The sequence below is a fragment of the Astyanax mexicanus genome, chromosome 15 (genome assembly GCF_023375975.1).
Source record: "Astyanax mexicanus isolate ESR-SI-001 chromosome 15, AstMex3_surface, whole genome shotgun sequence".
Classification (NCBI taxonomy): domain Eukaryota; kingdom Metazoa; phylum Chordata; class Actinopteri; order Characiformes; family Acestrorhamphidae; genus Astyanax; species Astyanax mexicanus.
Window position 1 is genome coordinate 32,231,053 of NC_064422.1, and position 25,062 is coordinate 32,256,114.

Genomic DNA, 25,062 nt, shown 5'->3' on the forward strand with positions numbered 1-25,062 from the left:
AGAAGTTAACTAGGTTTCCTTTGTTGTGGGATATTCTGTGAGAGAGTGTTCTTAGAGCCTATTAGAGAATTATTTAGCTATTTTTTGTCTATTTTGAATTACAATATATGATTATACTCCTATTTATGTTCATGTAAACCAAATAAATGATCTACATTTCTTTACATTCCAAATGTATGCAGCATCAATTTTACAGAGCAGTGAATTAAATGGATAAACAGATTAAGTTTTACCTAAACTAAAGGGTCAGATTACATTTAATGTTAAAACTGATGTAAAGCCCCTAATGTATGGCATTACATCCACTATGTGGACAAAAAAAATAATTCATTATTTTTAAATATCAATGCTTTTTAGAGTAACTGTCATTAATACCAGTGAAGGCCTTTAACTAGATTTTGATTGCATTCAGCAACAAGAGTTGGATGATGGATGATATCTTATCCCCAACTGCCCAAAGGTTTTAATTTCAGAGAACATTGTTCCACTGCTCCACAGTTATGTCTATGTACAAGTATCATCACCGATGTCGATACAGTATCAGTATCGGTCCAACACTAGTATCTAATATGCAAGCACTGCCTAGCAACCCTGTGGTCAGGGTTGCATTAACCCCACATGCATTAACCCCAGCTCAGTATAGGGAGCAATAATCTAGTCCAGGTAGAGTGGTCTATTACTAGAAGAAACACACACACACATCCTAACTGACAGCTTCAGGCCCTAAATGCTATGTTTGATTGACAGCAGCTCCTGGGGGTTAAGGACAGTGTGTGTATGGATGGGGGGGAGGGCGGGGAACCTGCAGAAATCTCAGTACTTTCTCCCTGGAGTCTTCCCTCAGACCCACAGGCTGCTTTCCCCAGAAGGCCCAGCAGAAAGCCTAACCTCTGGGCCTCCCTGTGTGTTTACTCAGAGTTAATGAATGAACCAGTGTTGAAGGGGAGATGTGAAGAGGGGGTGACACACATGTTCTCGTTCCAGTTCTCTCTCTCCTTTCCTGCTTACAATTCCCCCTCTCTGCTGAGGAGCTGTAAGTAATAAGGAGTTTGACTTTAACTTAGATAAACAGTGCTTGATGATCTCTCCCAAATTATTTGCTGTTTAATGTCCCTCCGCCACCCTTTACCAAAATACACACACATTCTTCTTCCTACAAACTAAATCAAAGATTTACCATATTCTCTAAAACTGATAAAATCTATAGCTAAATTTAAAGTATAGGGTCCCATTTTTGAGCTACAGGGTCAGTAGAATACAAAAAAGGTACATTAAGCGTGACTTCTGTTCTTACTTGATTTTTGTCTCTCGCCTGACATTTGTTTGTACAACTAACTTAAAATGTTTTCAGGTTTACTCTTAGCTACCACTGTTTTGTGAGCTTTCCGGTTGTATATTTGTATTTGTTTGTGTGCTTATGTATATTTATGTTTGTGTATGAGCATGCATAAGTGCGTTTCTAAGGTAACTAAAAAACAATAATTTGAAAGTCAGTTTTTCTCCATAAATGCCGCTTTACAGGAAAAGGAGCATTTCTATTGGTCCATTCATCATAAAATTACAATATAGAACAACTGTTTGACTGAAATTATGTTATAAAGTATGAAAATATATGAATGTCCCAATAGATACAGGGCAGTACATACACCCAAGTAATTATTCAGAAAATGTTAATATTGAATCTGACTTTTCTTCTACAGCCCAAGAAAGTATTTACCAAAAATGGTTAAAAAGGTCCCGAATTGTTGTTGTTCCTCCCCAAAAACTGGAGGTGAATGCACACATTTAGAAACTTTAACCATTCTTGGTTAATGCATTCTTGACCCACAATTATATTTTAAGTTATTATATTTTAAATAAACTCCTGTATAATTTCGCAAGAAATGGGTAGAGAAGGTGTTAATCCTAGTTAATTTAATAGAAACAACTGTTTATCCTGTTATCTTTAAGCTTGTGTAGCTTCCTGTAAGTGCAGGAACTAGGCTAGTTGGTTTGGATAACTGGGACTAACCTGAAAGACAGATTTTACCATTATAGTTTACATTTAATATAATAAAAAATAGTACAGTAAAACACAGTAGATTCATTAAATAATTTTGAAGTGCATTTTGCATTGTATGAACAAATGTCCAAACTAAAAAGAAAACGAGATGAGGGAGTTTAAGAGCAGACAGGTTTGAGGGCAGTCAAAACAAGCTGCTTCTCCTGCTCACACATTACAGCACATTTGCCATGCCAATAAAGTAACTGTCACGTACATGATGAAGCATGGTGGGGAATGGTTGGACATGAAAGAGAGAGGCAGAGAGAGGGAGGGAGGGGCTGCCATGACTTTCTCCTGTGTGTGTGAGTGTGAGTGAGGGCGGAGACAGAGCGGAGTGAGCCAAACAAACAGAGAGAGAGAGAGAGAGAGAGACAGACAGAGAGAAGGACTGCTGAGCCTGTAATAGAGAAAAAGGGAGAGGGAGAGGGAGAGAGAGAGAGAGGGGGAAGGAGAGCAAGACTGAACTTGAAAGAAAGAGTGTGAGAGAGTGAGTGAGTGAGTGGGTTTGTAAGTTTGTGGAGCTGAAGCTGAAGCATGCTGTCTCTGGTGTGGTCTGGAGTTCTGCTCCTGGTGCTCTGGGCTCCAGAGGCCCAGGCCATTGATGACTTCCAGCACCATGGCTATGAGGAGATGGTGCGTGCCCTGTTCTCTGTGCAGAGCCAGTGCCCCTACATCACCCGCATCTACAGCATCGGCCGCAGCGTAGAGGGGCGCCACCTCTACGTGCTGGAGTTCAGCGACAGCCCTGGCATCCATGAAGCATGTGAGTGTCTTTACCTCTGGACCTTCAGCACAGTCCACTGCTGCTGTACTGATGATGATGGCTTTTCTGAGCTTTATGCTTCTTCAGGAATGGGAGGCTTAGGAGAAATTATTGCTGAAGCTGTAGAGCTGCCAGAGCATACTTTGATTTGCAGGCAGTGCTTCGGTATTCTCAGTTGCACTGTTGCAGGTGTTCCAGGTCTTTTTTTTATAGAAGGAAAAAACAGACGCTGTCATCACTTTCCTGAGAATGCTGCTGGCAGAGTATCTATTTTAAAAAGAGACTTGGCAGGTGATACAAGTTCTGTCCAGACAGAGCAAACCATCAGTTTATTACTATAAAACTGCCTACACACACTCAGAGTATCTCACTTACTATTAAGCTTAAATATTTAACCCTTGTGTTGTCTAAGGGGGGGGGGGGGGGGTAATCACATCCGCCACCGTGTTTAACAGCTAGAAAACTCCCATTAACATTACCTTTGTCCATACTTCCATGAAACCACAAGGGTGCATAGATTGCCTTTGCGTCATTTTTGACTCTTAGGACAAGAGAAGAAGAAGCCTGTTAAGACTGAACAATAGGGGTGTAAGAAAAAAAATATATATTGAAGTATCACAATATATTTTACAATACTGTATCGATTTTTAATGAATAGTTTATAATAATAGATTGGTGTCTGACAGTTTTTCATTTTGTGTTGTGTTTAAATCCAGACTGTTATAGCAGATGGCTGTGTTGTACTTTTCAGATCTCACTATTCCCACTGATTAACTAGATAATATTCAGATTTAATGAATAATACTGAATAGTGAATAGTAATGTTTCTTTCCTAAAAATTGTCAAATTTGTTCACAGTTTCACAATATATGATATAACAATATATGGAATCATATTCCCAATATTGCGATAGTTGCCAATATACAGTTTTTCTACACAAGGATTAAGATAATTGGAAATACAAAAAAATATATATAAGATAATATAAAAGCAGATTATATTACAAGATAATATTTTAATATAGATTAGCAGGCCTAATTATGTTCTGTAGATATATATTTTCGAGCTATCTAATCTGACATCTGGTTGTTAGCTGATTCATGATCAGCAGAGACTCACTGACCCTGTGTTTCTAAATTACTGAAAAGAGTTTCTACGTTCTGTCAACAGTGAAGGTAAACAGAGCACATTACGTAGATATGTCTGGCAAAAAAAAAAAAAAACATGAGTCAGTTTCATCCACTGGAGGTTCAAGCTAGACAGCACCATCTCTTGATGTTCTCTCATATGGTGTAACTCTAAGTTCAGGGTTTAGGCACAGGAGATGCTTTTTGGCTCTGCAGTTTCAGCTGACAAAAGACATGCTAGGCACGAGTATTGTATGAGTGGTGCTGGCCTGAGCCAGGCAGGCTTTTTGCTGATGTCGGGGCTTCCTTCAGTAGAATTGGAGGATGTATGCATGTTCCACAATGAGGTGAAAGAGCACAAAAACAGGAACAGGACAAGGGCAACCATGAGTCCACTCTTTAGTTTCCAACTAGTATGGTGCTTATATTAAAGAGTGCCTATGCACATATATAGATTATGCTCAGCAGAAAAGTTGTCCTTCTCCAAAAAATAAGTATTTTTCCTGAATCTTTATACCTTGAAACAGGTCACAATCTAACAGTAGGGTAAATTACATTTTTCCAATTACGAAAATAGTCTTAGGAATATGTTACAGTGGCTAGAATGCATAAACAAAACAGCAAAAGTTTTTGTATGACAGCAATGATATGTTATATTCTTCAATTCTATATATATTGCCATTAGTCAGATTTTTGTATGTGTCTTTAAACCGTTTCTTAGCTAATTTTAGCCTTAGCTGTTTAGTTAAAAGTTTTAAGTTAAATTGGAACATCTGTTCACCTCAACACTTCACCAGTCACCTTCAGAAGTGCTGTCACACCTCCAGTAATCCAATCATTAGATGTTTCACAACTGTTAAACGAGCAGCCTGCCTCTTTCACACTGCCTCTGTGATTTACATCTCACTGGACCTAAGAGTTTCGGTTAAGGTGTGGACTGAAATCTCTCTGGTGGAGGCCGATCAGATTATCTTGATGATGAAGTCACAGCAAGAGAGAAACAATAGGTGTTTAAATAAAATGATTTTTCTAGAAGATAGTAATAATAAGCTTTAAGCTTAGTGTTCACATTCATGAGTATCGGTTCCATAGTCACATGTCACATGACACTAATGGTGAAAGATAAAGCTGGAAATGTAATTAAAAAGAGGGTAATGTCACCCCGCACCTGCAGAAACAGCGGATTCTGCACAATTTGTACAATAGCTGTCCTAAGTGTTTCCACACTGTGGAGAAATGCTTCATCTGCAAAAATGGTGGCCTGGTCACTACTTGTACTCTAGTAGAACGTGACTGCATGCCCTCCTGACTTCCTGACTGTGTTCACTTGATGTGTTTTGCAGTGGAGCCGGAGTTCAAGTATGTGGGCAACATGCATGGAAACGAGGTGCTGGGCCGCGAGCTCCTTATCCACTTGTGCCAGTTCCTGTGTGAGGAGTACCTCGCGGGCAACCAGCGCATAACCAGCCTTATCCACAACACACGCATCCACATCCTGCCCTCCATGAACCCAGACGGCTATGAGGTGGCAGCCAGGCAGGTATTACAGCCTTGTTGGCTCATCAGTAACAAGCACCAAACATTCATGTCAAAAAATACCGGTTCAAAAAGCTGTACGTAGTAAGAAACCTTTACACAAGCTGGTATGAAGGTTCTTTAACGGACAATACTTTATATTACTTTTAAAATATATTAGTTTCTTAAATTTGGTATGGTTATAGCAGAATTCATACTATTTATCTGTTCACAACAATTTCTTTAAAGAATTATCAACTAAATAATAAGTGTTCTCTTAATTTCCTCCTATATTCCAACTATTCTAAAATGCTTTAAATTCACTCTGTTCTAGATAGTTTCATACATTCACTCTTAATCCATTTTCCGCACTGACATGGAGCTAGAATGTTGTCCCTATTTACATCGTTCAAGAACATCAATTATACTTCTAGAATCTTCTATTTACATTAGTATATACATGTATCCCTCAGTCACACAGTTCTTCAGTGCTTCTCCATCACAGTTCTAGAATGCTTTTCCTCTGCAGATTTAGAACGCTTATATTCATTACTTTTAAAATGTTCTCCTTCACAGCTCTAGAATTCTTCTTTTTCACAGTTCTATAATGGTTCTCTTTTACAGTTCTAGAATGCTTCTCTTTTTACAGTTCTAGAATGCATAGTTCTAGAATGCTTCTCTTTTTACAGTTCTAGAATGCACAGTTCTAGAATGCTTCTCTTTTACAGTTCTAGAATGCACAGTTCTAGAATGTACAGTTCTAGAATGCTTCTCTTTTACATTTCTAGAATGCACAGGTCTAGAATGCTTCTCTTTCACGGATCTAGAATGTTTCTCTTTTACATTTCTAGAATGCACAGTTCTAGAATGCACAGTTCTAGAATGCTTCTCTTTTTACAGTTCTAAAATGCTTCTCTTTTACAGTTGTAGAATACACAGTTCTAGAATGCTTCTCTTTTACAGTTCTAGAATGCTTCTCTTTCACAGATCTAGAATGTTTCTCTTTTACATTTCTAGAATGCACAGTTCTAGAATGCTTCTCTTTTTACAGTTCTAGAATGCTTCTCTTTCACAGTTTTAGAATGCTTCTCTTTTTACAGTTCTAGAATGCTTCTCTTTCACAGTTCTAGAATGCACAGTTCTAGAATTCTTCTTTTTCACAGTTCTAGAATGCTTCTCCTTTTAATGTGCTTTTAGAATACTTCACTTTCACAGTTCTAGAATGCTTCTCCCTTAATGTTTTAGATTGGTTCTTCATCTTAGCATACACTTTTACATTTCTGCTATAGTAACATGTAGATTTAATTCAAAGAAATCTGGCAACTAAAAACACCTGCTTTGTGAAATAGTTCACTGAGGTCTAAAAGGGAACACGTTTTGCAATTAAACTTTAATACACACTTATAGCTCTACCTGTGAGCTTGGTTGACTGCACGTCTTTCTTATCCCCTCAATTATCCCCTGTACTATAAACACCCTTAGAGAATTTTCCTTCCTCTTGAGACTATATATATATATACACACAATGAAATAACACACCCAAATATAGAACAAACCACACACATCTGTGACATACTGACATCCTCCTCATTCACAAGCACATGATGTTTCACTTATATATACAGTAAAATACACTCGGAACACCAGGACACACTAAGGTGCACTTTCGCACCCTCTCTGAGACTAATCATACAGTATGTGCAGAAGACTTGCCTCAAACACCCAATTATCATCCGTCTGGCTCGGCCGCTGGAGTGGTCCCGAGGGTAACAGTTCTGTCTGCACCAGACTTTCAGCTCAGCCTTTTATACACTCCAGTTCAAAGCCTAGGAAAACACCTCAGGAACAAAACAGCTGCAATACCACATACTGTCTCATCACTGTTCTACAAAAAATATATCAGAAATGGCTTTACTGGTAAAATAAATTTTTTCCAGTGGGAAATGTTTTACTCCAGGTAATTATGGAGCATTTCTATTGGTCCATTCATCGTAAAACCTTAAAACAATGGAAAGAACAACTGGCAGATTCAGATTATGTCATAAAGTAAAAAAAAGGCCAAAAAAAATTGTGACAGTGATGATATGTTTATCATCTGATGTACTTTCCAAATAACCGCAATAGGCAATCCTGTCCACCTATACAATATTCAGTTGTATCACAAGTGTGGTAGAACCCTTACATCTTTACTGTATCTTAGGACATGCAAGAACAGACATGAAAAAAACTCAGTTACTTACTTACATACTAACTTACTGAAACTACTTATTTAGACTCACTCAGACTACTTACTGACTTAAACTACTGACTTAAATAAACTACATATAGATTTACTGATTTACAAACTTGCTTACGCTACTTTCTTACTGACTTTCCTATTTACTTACTTACTTAATGTCTCACACAGACAAATTACTGAGTTCCAAGCTTACTTAAGTTACATAGGTATTTACTTTTTTTCTACTTTCTTATTAAACTACTGAGTTACATAATTATATGGCTACCTAGTTATTTACCTAATTACTGACTTAATTAAACTCCTGACCCACAAATTTATGCTAATTACGTACTCATGCACATTGACTACTTACTGATTTACTGAGTTACAAAATTAGGCTACTTAATTACTTTAATTTTATTCTTTCTCTTTTTCTCTCCTTCTTTCTTTACTATTTCTCATTTTAAAATCTATTAATTTATTTGTAAAGAAATCTTATTTGTCCTGCTTTACAGGGTCCAGAATTTAACGGATACCTAGTGGGCCGTGGGAACTCCAGAGAAGTTGACCTCAATCGCAATTTTCCAGACTTAAATGGCCTCATGTACTACTACGAGAAGAACAACGGGCAAAACCATCACCTGCCCCTCCCTGACAAATGGGAACTACAGGTGGGCAATGCAGAGAGACAGCTGTGACACAAAGGGCAGCTCTAAAGTCTGTGTGTGTGTGTGTGTGTGTGTGTGTGTGTGTGTGTGTGTGTGTTTGCATTGGGGGTTGGAGCTATGCAAGGATAAGGTTGTGGGGTTTGCAGTACAGTTTCAGATGTTATGATAAAGATATCAAGATAACACTGCGTTAACTCGTGCTCACTCAATATGTCAGTCTTACATAAACGTACACACAAGTCATTTTCCATATTTAGCACGGTTTAAACTGAGACAGGACAATGCTGGCTCCTAAATTACATTTTAAAATATTGCAACAGCAATATACACAGTGCAACAGCACTGTGTAAGCATCCGTGAATCTCATGCTGCTGGTCTGGCCTCCATCTCGCACTGACAGATTCACCTTTCAGCACCTTTGCTTGAGTAAGCAGGCAGTGTTTTGTGTAAGGGGTGGTTTTGGAGTTACCAGAATGAGGTGCTGTTACATTTCAGCCCAGAGAGTCTGGACAGCAGAAGTTATACCATGTAGTAATGCAGTCTGTAAATCTCTAACTTTAGCTTACAGGTGATTTAAATGATTTCAAATTAGAAAAAGCTAATTATTTGGTAAAATGCTGCTTTCTCTAATGTTATATAACAGCATTTAAACATAGAAAATTTGCAAAAGGTTTTAAGGGCTAGAGGATTTCAAAAATCTTTACTCGCACAGTGGGATTCTTTGGACTTACATAGGCTGTAATTCAAAATAACAAAAAACAGAGGTAGTGATTTTGGACGAAGCACTACCATGAGGTAGCGTATTGGACGAGGCTGCTAACAGGTGTTCTACCACAAGGTAGTGATGTTGGGCAATGCTGCTAGTCAGTGATCTACCACAAGGTAGTAATGTTGGACAAGGCCACTAGTCAGTGTTTTACCACGAGGTAGCGATGGTAGACGAGGCTGCTAGTCTGTGATCTACCACAAGTTATTGATGTTGGACAAGGCCACCAGCAAGTGTGATACCAGAGATGTAGCCACCAATCAGTGTTCTACCAGGGGGTAGCGATGTTGGACAAGGATGCTAGCTGTTGTTTTAACCCGAGGTAGCGATGTTGGACGAGGCTACTAGCCGGTGTTCTATCACGAGGTAGCAATGCTGGATGAGGCTGCTTAGCTGGTGATCTACCAAGAGTGAACTTAAATGGCTACCTTCCTTGCTAGCTTAAGTGCAAGCCCAGTGTCATTACTTTAAACAATGTGCAGGCATGAATTTTGGGTGGGCAGAGCTTCTGAATCAGCACTGAGATTTGTGTTTGCTTTTTGTTGAGTATAGAATCATTTACAGCACCTTTAAGTAATATCGTATTTCAAATCGTAATAGCAAAATGCTGAAATATACCAATGTTTGATAAACAATTTTGTAGGTTTACAATATTTCAGTTTCCAATCAACATAATAATTAAATATTATTCCATTTACAGCAAAACAGCTTTTAATAATGTTCCTTATTTATAACCTGACTGATGTATATGTGTATTAATATTTTTATAGCTATAATAGCTTAACAACCTAAAAAACATCTGCCAGCTTCCAAGAGTTGTTACTCAGAATAAAGACAAAAGCAATGCAACTGGAGAAGAGTGACACGTTCCTTACATTGCTCTGTTGCTCGATAAGCTTTCAGTACCACATCACATTATGCTAGCCTGGGCCCTCTGTGGGCTCTGCACTCTTCTGGGCAGTAAAACATCTGTGTGTATCAGCAGCATGAAACCCAGCTCTCCACTGACAGATGAGTCAACAAGAAGTGTCTATATATATATATATATATATATATATATATATATATATATATATATATATATATATATATATATATATATATATATTAGGGGTGGGAATCGTTTACTATCTCACGATTCGATTCGATTCCGATTTTGGGGGCCACGATTCGATTCAAAATCGATTTTTGATTCAAAACGATTTGAATTATAAAAATTTCTGCTTCTGGCTTATGAATCTTATTGAAAAAAAACCCTCCATAATATACACTGGTCCTGGAGCAGGTAATGTGTTACAAAAACAATAAAATGTGCAGGAATGTGGGTCCTCAGTGACAGAGGAATCACTGGGATATCACAATGACGTTAATGAACAATAAATAAATAATAAATAACACTGCTTTATTACCAGGCTACTAGCGGTGGTGTGTAGGTGACGCTGCTGGGCTGATGTGATGATAGCAGTGGAGCGCTAAAGTTCAGGAGCAGCTGCTGATTAACTAGTTAATTTAAGGTCGTTGTATTTCTTCAGAAAGGGGGCAGGAGGTGGAGAAATTAATTCATATGGTCCATTCCTTAATTCCTCTGTGATGAGGAGCTGAAATTAGCTCTGATTAGCTTATTGTATTTTTCCGTTCCGCCTTAAATGCTGCAGCCCGCTGCCACCTGTAGCGTTATTTAAGGTGGAACTGGAAAGTTAGCTAGTTAGCTAGCTAACAGTTACTGAAACTAACTACTAGCGATCTTTTTTATGCTTGTTATGAAGCATTCTGCCATAAAACATTGAAACTACACGTTAATCTAATGTAATATAGTGCTTGTTCTGCCATCTTACCGGTGATTCTCAAACACCTACGCTCTGTGTGTGTCTGGAAGATCTCCGTTTGAAAGGACAAGCGCTATCCCCAGGGTTGCCAGGTCCAACAAAAATACCCAGCCCAAAATCAGTCTAAAACCCGCCCCTCAGAATCGATTTTGGGACATTTTAAATCGATTCTGAATCGTAGTAAATGAGAATCAAGATTCTTATGTGAATCGATTTTTTGGCACACCTCTAATATATATATATATATATATATATATATATATATATATGTGGTATATATAATAACATTCATGAGTTAAAAGAGGTAAATAATCTAAAAAGACACGGTGTGGGTAAAATGGTTAAAAAGAGTTAAAATATACAAAGATAGTGTGGGTTAAAAAGATTAAATTAGGTTAATTAAGTTAATGTTGTTTCCTTGTTTAGTGTATTCATGTTAACTTTAGTAAAAAGGCTAAAAAGTCATGCATTGCACAGGAAGAATAGAAGACTCAAATGAGTTTATACAGCAGAGATTAATTTAGATAAAAGTTATTTGAGTGAGAAATGGTGATTTTATTGTTATCAGAGTCCTAAAAGGATTTAGCTACTATGGAAAAAACATGGTTTGTGTATAAGTGGACAGTAGGGGGAGCTCTTGTCAGTCCTTTCAGTGGGGAGGTTATTTCTAAGAGGAACTTAAGGGGGCGCTCTGATGTGTTTTCTCATTCTCTGCAATACAGCACAAGGGAAAACAGCACAATCTAGTCTCTCTTTATTCCTTCCCATTGTCAGGGGTACAACATTTGGAGGCACCGCTGGGATGAACGTTCGGAGGACCCATGTCACTGCACAGAAGTCCTTCGACACAGTTCATCTTTTTAACTAAACACCACCTGACCAAGGGAGGAAATGTGATGTAGTGAGGGCAATGCAAGGGAACAAAAGGAACTGCATGCCATCGGAGACCAAAAGACACTGGGTGGAGTAAGGAAAGTCAGTTCACAGTCTGTAACATACAATTAGAACACTTTCATCTCGGAAAATTATGGCGGAGGCACTAGAGAACCTACAAATAGAAGTGATCAGCTTGTTAAATCAGCTGTCGAAGGAGAAATTGCTAAGCACATGTGACTTCCTTGACATTTCTGGGCTAAATAGGGAAAAGGTCTCTGGCAAAAATCGCATGTCTCTGATCTCCCACATTATCCAGCATATGGAGAGGGAGGAAGTAGCCCAGTTAGAAGATGAGGGGATGTCAGAACTTCTGATGTTGAAAGACAAAATATTAGAAGTGAGTGCCCACGTCGAGAGTCCAACTTCCGCTACTAATCTCACCGTTGAAAAAGAAAGACTGTATAGAGAGCTAACCGATCTGCAGAATGCAGTAGCACAAAAGCAAAGTGAGTTGTATCAAGCTAATCTTAGTGACACAAGTGCCAGTAATACTCCACCCCAGGTGCATAGCCCAATAATGCTTAAGACAGGGAACGTGCCATCTTCTAACTCACCTTGGCACAAAGATTTCAAAATTTCTGGCCAGATTGGGGAGCCAGGTCAAAAAGACAAGCTTACATTTTCAAGTCTAGCACATCAAATTGAAAATGGACTAAGTCGAGGCTACCCAGAAATTGAAATTGTTGATGCTGTGATTAGAGCAATATGCCCAGGACTTCAACTGCGAAGCTACTTGGAGGGAAAGTCTCAGTTAACATTGCCCACTCTCAGACGCATCTTGCGTTCTCATTTTCAAGAGAAGAGTGCCACCGAGCTCTATAAACAACTTACGTCTGAGGTACAGAGTAACAAAGAGAGTCCCCAAGCATTTCTCATGCGCACCCTGGATCTGCGACAAAAAGTTCTGTTCGCTTCACAAGAATCTGAATCAGGCCTGAAATACGATCCTGCATTAGTCCAGAGCATGTTTTTACACACTGTACTGACTGGCATTCAGAATGACAGCATAAAGATGGACATGCAACCTTTCCTTGTTGACCTAAAGACCTCAGATGAAATATTGTTAGAAAGACTGAACACTGCATGTGCGAACGAGACTGAGAGACAGAAAAAGAGAAAGTTGGCTGTCTCACCACCTGCTATGGTACATGTAGTACAGTCTGAAGAGAAAACAAACTCAAAGCAATATCCTGTGAAACAGAACACCTCAAAGATTTCGTCAGATGTACTCACAGAGTTGAAGGAACTTAGAGCTGGCATAGCTTCTTTGCAAACACTCAGTGCCGAAATAGCTCATATCAAAGAAACTATACAACAGCAGCAACCAACTGACCCACCAAAAGCAAGCTCTGCACCCTTGAATAGAGTGATGGAGAGAGATCCTGTCCAGCATCAGGCTATCGTGGCACCATGTGAATATGCGGCAGTTGGTGGCCCTCGTCCAGTAAGGGAGCCTGCTGTGTTCCAACCTCACTATAGGTACCCACAGTACTATTCAACACCTCCACGTCCACAAGTGCGAAGATGCTTCAACTGTCAGCAGAAAGGTATGGAAGAACGGTGTATACATTGCTTTCGATGTGGCAGCAGTGAACATTTCCAAGCTGGGTGCCGGATAAGAGGGATAAAACCATCGAAAGAAAGGTCTTTAAATGGGGAATGGTTACCCCCACGGGACAGGGAGTAACCAGAGGCTGGTATCGGTCCCAAAAATGTGAGGGCTGTGGAATTATGGGTGAGAACGAGAGACTAAAATGTTGTTCATCTTGCAAAAGCATACTCTATTGTTCCAAGCCATGCCAAAGAAAACATTGGACTACACATAAGCAATACTGTAGTGGTATGCTAAAATCACCAAAAGAACTCACCTGTATGAACATTTCAGTGCAGCAGCACTCTGCAGTGACATCACTAGTAGGGAGACAGTGCCTTGTTGAATGCTTCCTAAATGGACACCGCACTCAAGCTTTGTGGGACACTGGATCGCAAGTGTGCATCATAGACGAAGAATGGAAGAGGGAGCACTTGCCTTCAGTAACTTTGAGAGATGTTTCAGAAGCCATCGACATGGGTGATGCATTGACTCTGATCGCTGCCAATGGCACTAAACTGCCCTATGTTGGATGGATAGAAGTGACTTTTAGGTTAGTTCCTGACACAATTCACACCAATGACTTAACCATTCCAATTTTGGTAATGGAAGGCAGGCACTTGTCACATCCGATTATTGGTTTCAATGTCATTGAGCAAATTGTTGAAGACGTTGTGGAGGCTCGACCTAACATATCCAGTGACCAACAGCTTAAACAAGCACTGAGGGTTGCATTCCCAAGCTTGAAAAAGAACAAAATCACAGCATTCATCCAATTGATAATGGCAGAACATATGTGTGAGTACATAGTAAAGACCACCAATGAGCGTGTTCTCATCCCAAAGCATTCCACTGTACTTGTCAAGTGTCGAGTGTATGCACAGCCTTTTAAAGAGGACACCATACTTATTGTTGAGCCTGGACTAGACCCTCAGTGGGCAGATGGCCTCGAGATCAGTGAAACACTTGTTCAGCTAAAAAAAGGAGCTTCCCCGCACATTATCATTGAAGTATCTAATGTCACTGATCATGATATCGTCCTGGCAGAGAAAACAGAATGTGGCCTCGCACAGCCTGTTCGAACAGTGTTTCCCATCAACTCAGGAGAAAGCTCTGATCAGAAGACAGCTGCTGCTGTTCACCAAGTAAGTGTCCAACAAGCTAACAATGCTAATGTATGTGATGATGTCTGGGATCCACCGGTTGACATAAGCCATCTGAGTCCTGACAAAAAGCAGGTAGTTCAACAGATGCTTCGGGAAGAATGCCATTCTTTCTCTAGAACTGATGATGACATTGGCTGCATAGACAAGTTGCAACTGAGTATTTCCTTGAAAAATACTGAACCAGTTACACGAACTTACATGTCTGTCCCAAAGCCCTTGTATCGAGAGATGAAGGATTACCTACTTGACCTAATAGCTCAAGGGTGGATTGAAAAGTCTAACTCTTCATACTCTTCTCCTGTTGTATGCGTCCGGAAGAAGGATGGCAGCCTCAGACTCTGTGTTGACTATAGAGATCTAAATAAGAAAACGCATCCCGATCGCCAACCTTTACCCAGAATGCAAGACATATTGGACAGTTTGGGTGGTAATTCTTGGTTTTCACTGTTAGATCAAGGAAAAGCCTACCACCAAGGCTTCATGTCCAAAGAGAGCAAACATCTGACTGCTTTTGTGACACCCTGGGCATTATATCAGTGGGTTAGGGTCCCCTTTGGCCTTATGAATGGACCTGCCGCGTTCCAACGATGCATGGAAGAGTGTTTGGAAGGACTAAGGGATGAAATTTGTGTCCCTTACCTTGATGACACTTTGGTCTTCAGCAAAGGTTTTGAGGAGCATGTTGAGGATGTCAGGAAGGTGTTACAGCGACTAAGAGAGTATGGGATCAAGCTTAAGCCAAGCAAGTGTGATCTGTTCAAGCAGGAAGTTCGCTACTTGGGTAGGATTGTCTCAGCTGAAGGAAGTAGAGTGGATCCGGCTGATACAGAGGCGGTAACTTCACTAAAAGACAAGAAGCCTAAGACGGTCGGTGAGCTCAGGAGGATACTAGGCCTCCTCAGTTACTACAGACAATACATCCGAAACTTTTCTCGGATAGCCATGCCATTGTATGAGCTACTTAAAGGGGAGTCAAGTGATGAGGGGTCTAGAACATCAGTTGGTGTGCAGCCAAAACCCAGGTCAGGACGAAAAATCAGTAGTTGCCCCTCAACAAAACCTATAACTTGGACTGACATTCACCAACAAACACTAGAACAACTAATTGATTGCTTGCTTCAGCCACCTGTTCTGGGGTTTCCTGATTTTACCCAACCATTCATATTACACACTGATGCATCAAACCAGGGATTAGGAGCTGTTCTATATCAGAAGCAAGACGGAAAAATGAGAGTAATTGCATATGGATCGAGAACACTTACTGGTGCGGAGAAGAACTACCACCTGCATTCTGGGAAACTTGAGTTCCTTGCTCTGAAATGGGCAGTTACCGAAAAGTTTCGTGACTATCTATACTATGCCCCAACATTCACAGTGTATAGCGATAACAACCCACTCACATATGTGTTATCGACTGCCAAGTTGAATGCTACTGGGTGCAGATGGGTCGCAGAACTGGCCGACTTCCATTTCACAATCAAGTACCGGGCGGGTAAAGAAAACATAGATGCGGATAGTTTCTCCAGAATGCCAGTGGAAGTGGACACACTCATGGAAGAATGCACTGAGGAGTTGTCTTCTGATGCTATTACTGCCACTATTCAAGCCGTGGAGGCTCAAAATAATGCCAGTATTCCCTGGTCTGTCTCAGTATCAGCCACTTCTGTACCTGAAGGTATAGATACTACAAATGACACGATCCCGTCATTATCCAAGGGAGAAATTAAGCAAGCACAGAACAAAGATCCAAGTATTCAACCAGTTGTGCAATCCAAGTTATCAGGGTCAAAACCACCTGTGGAGCAACTTAAGATGTTCAGTGCAAGGACAAAGTGTCTATTTCGGGAGTGGGAGAAACTTATGCTGGATGGTGATGGCATCCTCCAACGTGTTACAGCCACTCGAACACAGTTGGTGCTCCCAGAAGAGTATAAACCCACTGTCCTCAAGGAACTCCATAATGAGATGGGTCATCAAGGGGTTGATCGCACAACTTCTCTAGTGCGTGATCGTTTCTTCTGGCCTTATATGCAGGCTGACATTGAGCATTATGTCACCAAAGTGTGTTCCTGCCTAAAACAGAAAAGACCTTGCCATCACACAGTAGCTCCATTGACAAACATTGTGACTACTCAGCCTTTCGAACTGGTCTCCATTGATTTTCTCCATCTAGATCGATGCAAAGGGGGCTATGAGTACATATTGGTCGTCATGGACCATTTTACTCGTTATGCTACAGCTTATGCCACTACATCTAAATCAGGCAAAACAGCAGCTGATCGCATCTTTAATGATTTTGTGCTGAAGTTTGGCTTTCCAGCTCGCCTGCATCATGACCAAGGGGGAGAATTTGAGAACCAGCTCTTTGCTCAGTTAAAGAAATACTGTGGAATGGCAGGCTCCAGAACATCATGCTATCACCCCCAAGGAAATGGGCAGGTAGAACGCTTCAACAGTACACTTCTACAGATGCTGAAAACACTCACAGAGACCCAGAAGTCCAATTGGAAAGAGTCCCTGAACAAGTTGGTGTATGCATACAACTGTACTCGTTGCAAAGTGACTGGATATTCTCCATTTTTTCTATTGTACGGAAGGTCACCCAGATTGCCTGTAGACATGCTTTTCGGACTGACGTCCAAAACAGACTCAAGCAGTAGAAGAGAGTACGTGGAAAAATGGAAACGTGGAATGGAAGAAGCGTATGAGATCGCTAGAGAGAGCACTCGCAAAGCTGCTGTAAGAAGTAAGAAATACTACGACAACAAGGTCAGAAGTTCTGTGTTGCAGTCAGGTGACCGGGTACTTATCCGAAACCTCACACCACGCGGAGGCCCGGGAAAACTTCGCAATTATTGGGAGCACTGCATACATACCGTCGTACGACAGGTGGGACAAGATTTGCCCATCTATGAGGTCAAGCCTGAGCAAGGTAAAGGACGATCTCGAGTTTTGCATAGAAACCTTCTGATGCCATGTGATCATTTGCCATTAGAAACCGAATTGAAACAGACAACTCACCCACGGAAGAATAAGCCAATGCCACGGGCTACTGCTGAAGAAGATAAATCAGAGGCTAGTGAGGATGAATATAACTTCTGCTATGTACCTCCAGGAAGCCAGAATCCATATCCTGTTAGGCAAGCAGAGTCAGAAGTTAAACTTGCCGAAATGACCGCTTCGGAAAACCCACATGTAGAACTGCAGGCGTGGATTGCTGATGATGTTCCATCTGCTGAGGTTTGTGAGGAAGAACAACTTGAATCGAATACAATACTTTCTGACCACATGGATAGTCCTTCTTCATCAGATGAAAGGGAAAATAGTCAGGAGGACATTGTGTATCACGTTCCCAAGAGAGAGAGACGTCCACCTAGAGTATTCACCTACGACAGGCTGGGAACTCCTGCTTGTTATGCTGTTCAGTCAGTTGAACCCCAAAGACAATTTGTTCCCCATAGTTCTTCTCATGGACTGATGTCATGGATACCACCAATACAAAAGTACTTTTGCCACTCACAGTACACATATGGCTTTTGATAGTATGGACTGTTAGAAAAAACAACAGAGATAGAGAGAAAAGGACACACAAACCAAAAAAAAAAAAGAGTAACAGAATAACTTTTGTTTCTCTCAGGACCAGTATAACTGATTACTTGGACTATGAGTTACTTGAGCAAATAACTTGAATTTCACTGTTTTGTTGTTATTTTCCCTTGAAATGTCGGGACGACATTTTTGTTTGTAGGGGAGTGTGTGGTATATATAATAACATTCATGAGTTAAAAGAGGTAAATAATCTAAAAAGACACGGTGTGGGTAAAATGGTTAAAAAGAGTTAAAATATACAAAGATAGTGTGGGTTAAAAAGATTAAATTAGGTTAATTAAGTTAATGTTGTTTCCTTGTTTAGTGTATTCATGTTAACTTTAGTAAAAAGGCTAAAAAGTCATGCATTGCACAGGAAGAATAGAAGACTCAAATGAGTTTATACAGCAGAGATTAATTTAGATAAAAGTTATTTGAGTGAGAAATGGTGATTTTATTGTTATCAGAGTCCTAAAAGGATTTAGCTACTATGGAAAAAACATGGTTTGTGTATAAGTGGACAGTAGGGGGAGCTCTTGTCAGTCCTTTCAGTGGGGAGGTTATTTCTAAGAGGAACTTAAGGGGGCGCTCTGATGTGTTTTCTCATTCTCTGCAATACAGCACAAGGGAAAACAGCACAATCTAGTCTCTCTTTATTCCTTCCCATTGTCAGGGGTACAACATATATACATAATAAATAATAAATATTAGCCCACAGACAGATTCAACATCCCTACAGCCATCTCCAAGGACAACAAACTGTCCTGCCAGACTGATTTAACCCCAGGCAGTTAAAGGTAGCCAACGGTTTATTTTCCCAACTGCTCCACAGGGATGCATTACGCCGCGTTAGATCTTCCAGATAAAGCGTCTGAGACAAAAGGTTCCACTGACGTAGTTCATGCTCTCTGTTTGTGGCGGTGTGTGTGAGATGGTTTATATCACAGGGTTGCACTTGCACACATGATATTGGGTAATTAAAGGTGTCTTAGTTTCTCATGTTTTTCAGACACGTTTTTACTCTTATGCTCTTGGTTTTCTCTAGGTTGAACCAGAAACGCTGGCAGTAATTAAATGGATGCAGAACTATAACTTTATTCTATCAGCAAACCTGCATGGAGGAGCAGTGGTGGCCAACTATCCTTTCGATAAATCTAGAGAGGCTCGTATTAGAGGAAAGTCTACATATTCAGCCACCCCCGATGACAAGATCTTTAAAAAGGTATGTATTGATTAAAATAAGTTTTCAGCCTTTTTACTTTAACTGAGCTTTATTCTACATATTTTTACACTCTGTATTCCCCTCATAATCTTTAAAAAGTTATGAAAGTTCCTATTTTTTATTTAACCTAATTTTAGTCAGTCAGTCTTGAAATGTTTGATAACTTTGTTTACTTTTTGCTTCTTAGTTTTAACCTCAAGCCTAACTTTTCTAAACGGTAGTCAGTTTTCTGGACAGGGATTACACCTAGTCATAGACTACATGTTGTTTTTTCTTGGTTCAAAATGCTGTCTTGACCAATATTAGGCTAAATCCCCGTCTAGAAAACTTGCTCTACAAGTCAGTTGTCCCCCAAAGCCATTTTTATTAATACATGCTTCCCTTACAATAGATGTATAAGTGATTAATGAATATAAACAAAGTGTGTAATTATTTATGTCTGTGTGTGTGTGTGTGTGTGTGTGTGTGTGTACAAAGTTGGCAAAAGCCTACTCATATGCTCACAGTTGGATGCATAAAGGCTGGAATTGTGGAGACTACTTTGAGGAGGGCATTACCAATGGAGCCAACTGGTACTCTTTGTCCAAAGGTCAGTAGATTTTTTTATATTTTTTCTTTCTAATCTTCTCTAGTGGACGATTCTAAAAATGTAATTCCTCATTTAGGTTTATTTATTGTATAATGATGTGTTTGACTTAATTTGATTACTTGATATTGCACGTCCTGCGATGATGCTGAAACCATAGCCCTTGTAAAAAAAATATTTTGTAAAAACTTGAATAAGCATTGAATAAAGGATAGAACAGATATAGTCTAAGGGAAAACTATGGTAAACAATGTTTTTAGATGTGACTGCAAATATATTACCATGCACAAACCAAATACTGTTTGTCAATATATATTTGAGATGTAACATTATGCATTTTGCACATATTAAGTATTTCAATACAATATATGTTTTTAGAGTATGACTTTTTTAAGTCATGTGTATATACTGTCCATTATTACAGAAAACATGATTGTTACATTATAAAGTATTATATAAATTTCACCATCAGCTTTTTTAATAACTAACTTGTTTTTAACAGGCATGCAGGACTTTAACTACCTCTACACTAACTGCTTTGAGATCACTCTGGAGCTGAGCTGTGATAAGTTCCCCCCAGCAAGTGCTCTATCCAGGGAGTGGCTAGCCAACAGGGAGGCTCTGGTGTCCTACATGGAACAGGTGAGTTCTCCTTCCCACACAGCTCAGCTCCTGCTCCGGACCGGGCCCCATCAGGTTCCACTGAAACTCTTAGAAGTTCAAGCTCTCGTCCTGGTGCCAAGCGTGCACATGGAGCAAGTGTATTGTATTCATAATGAAACGGGTAATAAAGGGCCCAGTATTCTGATCAAGATGGAGCGAGGGGCAGAAAAAGGAGCTAGTGTTTTACTGTGGCGTTAGTATGTAATCAACCTGTCCCTGGGTGCTTTCAGAGTGGAATGGATATGAATGTTAATGCTTTGGGTAAAGTCAGTGTAACACTATTCTTGACCTTTGTTGGCACGTAAAGGGTAGAGACTCTTTAATATCTACTTAGGGTTAGAGGCATGCATGTTTCTAACTATGCATGGGTATAGACATGATGCTGCCTCATAAGTTCTGTGTCCATTTGGTGTTCTGGTTGTGCACATTCTCAATAAATAATGCTATTTTCAAGCAAGGTACAGTATTTTAGGGATTCACAAGACACTCCCCCTAGTTAGGCTAGAAACCTTAGCATAACCTAGCTACCAAATTTGCAACAATGTTATCACTACGAATCTTAAATCTGTATCAAATTCCACATTCCAAATACCGCAAATGTCCTTGTGTTCAGAAAAGGTGCACTCCTGAACCTATAAATAAGCCTCCAGTAGCTATGATAGATTAATAGCCATATGGCAAGTTGTTTTAATAGAAAGCAGATACGCTATTTGTGAGTTCTCTACTGGTAGAATGTGGCTAAGCTAAGCTAAACAAAGATAAGCTGACTAAGATGTGGTTAGCTTTACATACAAGTTTTTTACTAGTCAGAATGATAATTCAAGATATCTACAAACACAGAATATCTATGAACACCTATTTTAATGCTTTGGTCAGTGTATAAGAGCATTTCTTCCAAAGTAAGATGGCCCCAAACAAAATCATGTGACTGAAACCCTAGACATATGATTAAAATGGTAAAAAAAAATTGAGCAGTATGAGAGACATATACTGGCCATTCTTACCATTAGAGTTAACCCACCATGTTTACATTATATAAATAAGTAAGTACTTTAAAAGTATTGTTCTGTGGACTGCCTCCAGTAACACTCGTAGCACATTGGCAAGACTAGAACATTTTTATAGCACCTTTCACACACAGAGTTAATTCAAATGAACATAAACACGAAAAAGTACAGAGACATAAGAAAGAAGTAGTAGATATTATAGAGCTCAATTAGTAGACACAAGAAAAGAGATGTCTGTCCATTATTTTGGTTTGAATTATATCTATTGTTCATATAGCTTTAATAAAAAAAGTATGAACTTGGATTGCTAAAACTGGGTCACATTCAAGATCTCCTGGTTGTTTGTCCCAGTTGTAAGCAGTGTAAAAGCGTAATGCTTCTTCACCATGTTTTCTTCACTGCTTGATCTGAATTTATGGATCTAAGAGACCTTTGTTGTTCATATTGTTTAAACATATCAGAGATATATTCTGATTCAAAACCGTTTGATGATGTATAAACTTGTAGCACTTTAAAATCTAGTCTGTATTTTACTGGGAGATTTTAGAAACCATTTGATGGATGAGCTTCTCTTTGACCCTTGATTCTGTTTTTTTTAAAGATTATGATGATAAAAGGCTGTGTAGTGGTTGCTTTGATTTGGCTGGTAAAGCTGAGATCTGAGTCTAATAGAACGGAATGTTTTTTTTTACGGTTATGTTCATGATACAACTGGATGTCTATAGCCGTACAACAAGTATATCTGTAGCCTTAAAAGACATCTAAGACTTACAGCTTACAACTTTAAAAACCGTACAGTATTGTACATCTAACCTGGACTATGGTTGTGCTTTCCCAAGGTACACCACGGCATTAAAGGAATGGTCTATGATGAGAACAACAACCCCATCGGCAATGCAGAAATCTCAGTGGCTGGCATAAGCCATGACATCACCACTGGTTAGTACAGTATCAGAATACAAATAATGCACATAAACTATAGCTTTTTTTACATAGTTTGTAATTTGTTCAATTGGTACATTATAAGGACTAAAAAAGCTACAAAAAATGTATTAATAATTAATACTCAAGAAGGCAGTAGCTTTTTGTTTTCTTATTTATCAAAGTAGCTAAGCAAGTTGCCTATATGCAATGTATAATTCTGAGCTTATCTCTGTAACTGTGTTGCAGGACCAGATGGAGACTACTTCCGTCTGCTTTTGCCAGGGACCTACACTGTCACTGCCTCTGCAGCAGGGTACCAGCCCTATAGCAGTACAGTCACAGTTGGCCCTGCAGAGGCCATACAGGTGAGCATAGACATGCTACACACACTGTGTACACAGGAGAGTAAAACTCCTACAAATTGTTCCAAAATGTATTAGTAGAAAAACTAAGAGTGTATTAGCAGCGCGATAAGAGTGTTTAAATAAAAGCAAATGTAGCTTAAGGTTGGCTTAATCTTTTGAACCCTGGGTCCATGGATATCCAGCTTTGGGCCTAAAGATACATTATGCAGCAGATTATACCATAAATAACAATCACAATAATCAGAATAACTGTGGTAGTGTGCTGACTTGTAATAGGGACAATGGTGTCCCTGCCATTACCATTCTGTGCTGCAAATGCTGTTACTGCACTATGTAACTTCGAAACTGTGAAACTGTGAAACTGCACAAGGCCTCCCACAAGAACTGTGTTTGGCATCAAAACATAAAAATCTAAATAACCAATTTTTATGAAAAATCCTGTAATATTACTCTTTCACAATACTACATTTTTTTCACTTGAGACAAGAAAAAACAAGCACATTCACCATATTTGTGTGGGGCCCTAGGGGTGAGAATCACAGGGCATCTCATAATACGATATAATCACGATACCTAGCCTACAATACTTCACTGCATCTGTTTAACTGAAAAAGATTAAATACTCCTAAATAAGCAAATCCCAGGAATGTCCGTATTGAACACAGATGGAATATGGCCTCCGCCTTTAACCAATCTGTGCAGTAAACACACAAACAAACATATGAACATTTTTATATTTTTAAATACATATTAATTACTTGGTAAATAACATGATAATAATACTAAGAAGAAGAAGAAGAAATATGTGATACTGTTATTAAAGTGAAATAATTAATTCTGCATGTTCATACAGGCCCTTGTGACTTGAGAATATAATATTCAGTTTATCAGTCTCTTGCTTGGTAAACAAAAGAAACTAGCAGTTCTTTGCAGATAAGATCAGACACCTCAGCTATCAAGCTTAGGGTTTCCTTCCTATGCTAAGTTCCTGGCAACCACTCTAATGTTAACCACAAGTATCAAACAAGTTGAGGGAGTTGTCTCGTTTTGTGGTTTTCCCCTCTATTACGTGAACGGGCAGGATAGAGCTCCTATTACACGTCAAGATAATTTATGGCTGCCAGTCTACAGTATAAACACTAATGTTATGCCACACATATTTATTATATATATTTATATAATTATGTTTGTTTTTTTCAGTTACACTTCTATCTGAAACCTGCACCTAAAGGGACAAACTTGAATGTGAGGGGCCATCAAGGCAAGAAAAACTTGTCCACTGCCAAGGTTCCTCCAGCCAACCTCGGCCCAAGATAAAAACAACAAAAAAACAGATGGACACTTCCCTCAACAAAGAGAAACTCCCATCTCTTTCCCAGAAATGAGAAGGAGGTGAAGAATGTGGAGAGGCACAAGCTAACTCCGTCACAAACCTCACCTTTTCTATTCATTGAAATATATCTTCCAGAGTCCTCCGTTTGTATTGATTTTTAATAGAGTGTTTTTCCTACACGGGCATTCTTTTGCTATGAGTGTCATATTTATGTAATACATAAGAAATGTATGTGTTAAATAACAATGAAAAAGTAAAATGTGAAAAGTGTCAGGAATAATATCCATACTGTAATTTAGGTAATTAAGCAATATTATGAAGTGCAACCCACATTGTACATCAGCACTTATAGACAGTGAACAACAAGACCACAGTCATCGAAGACATTTTGCAGTCAAAAACTGCACCATCAAATATGCCAGTAATGTGGGTTTTTAATCAGGATTGTCTTGGGAATTTGACATTTTACAAACATTTTACAATTTGAATAATAAAAATTCACCTTCTACATTAAACTTGAATTATCTGATACATTAAGCAACAGACACATTTCCCCTTCCTGTAAATTTGTGAATATGTGTGCTAGAAATGTTGGTCACAAGGACCTATAAAAGTGAATACCTTTTCATTAGCTAAAGTAAAATGTAAACTCTACATCATTTTGTGTTAACAATCATTTTCACACACACACACACACACACACACACACACACACACACACACACACACACACACACACACACACACACACTCA

General features: G+C 39.2%; 2 protein-coding genes across 2 annotated transcripts in view; one reads left to right on the forward strand and one right to left on the reverse strand.

Moving 5' to 3' along the window:
* The window catches only part of tectb (tectorin beta), an 87,599-nt gene that overhangs the window by 59,520 nt on the left and 3,017 nt on the right, over positions 1-25,062 (reverse strand). The window lies entirely within an intron of this gene.
* Positions 2,432-24,962, forward strand: cpn1 (carboxypeptidase N, polypeptide 1). The gene is made up of 9 exons (XM_007259238.4): positions 2,432-2,807; positions 5,278-5,474; positions 8,183-8,338; positions 19,254-19,430; positions 19,908-20,019; positions 20,519-20,658; positions 22,526-22,625; positions 22,857-22,975; positions 24,176-24,962. The coding sequence occupies exons 1-9, from the start codon at positions 2,579-2,581 to the stop codon at positions 24,290-24,292; spliced, it is 1,347 nt and encodes a 448-aa protein (XP_007259300.1). The 5' UTR covers positions 2,432-2,578; the 3' UTR covers positions 24,293-24,962.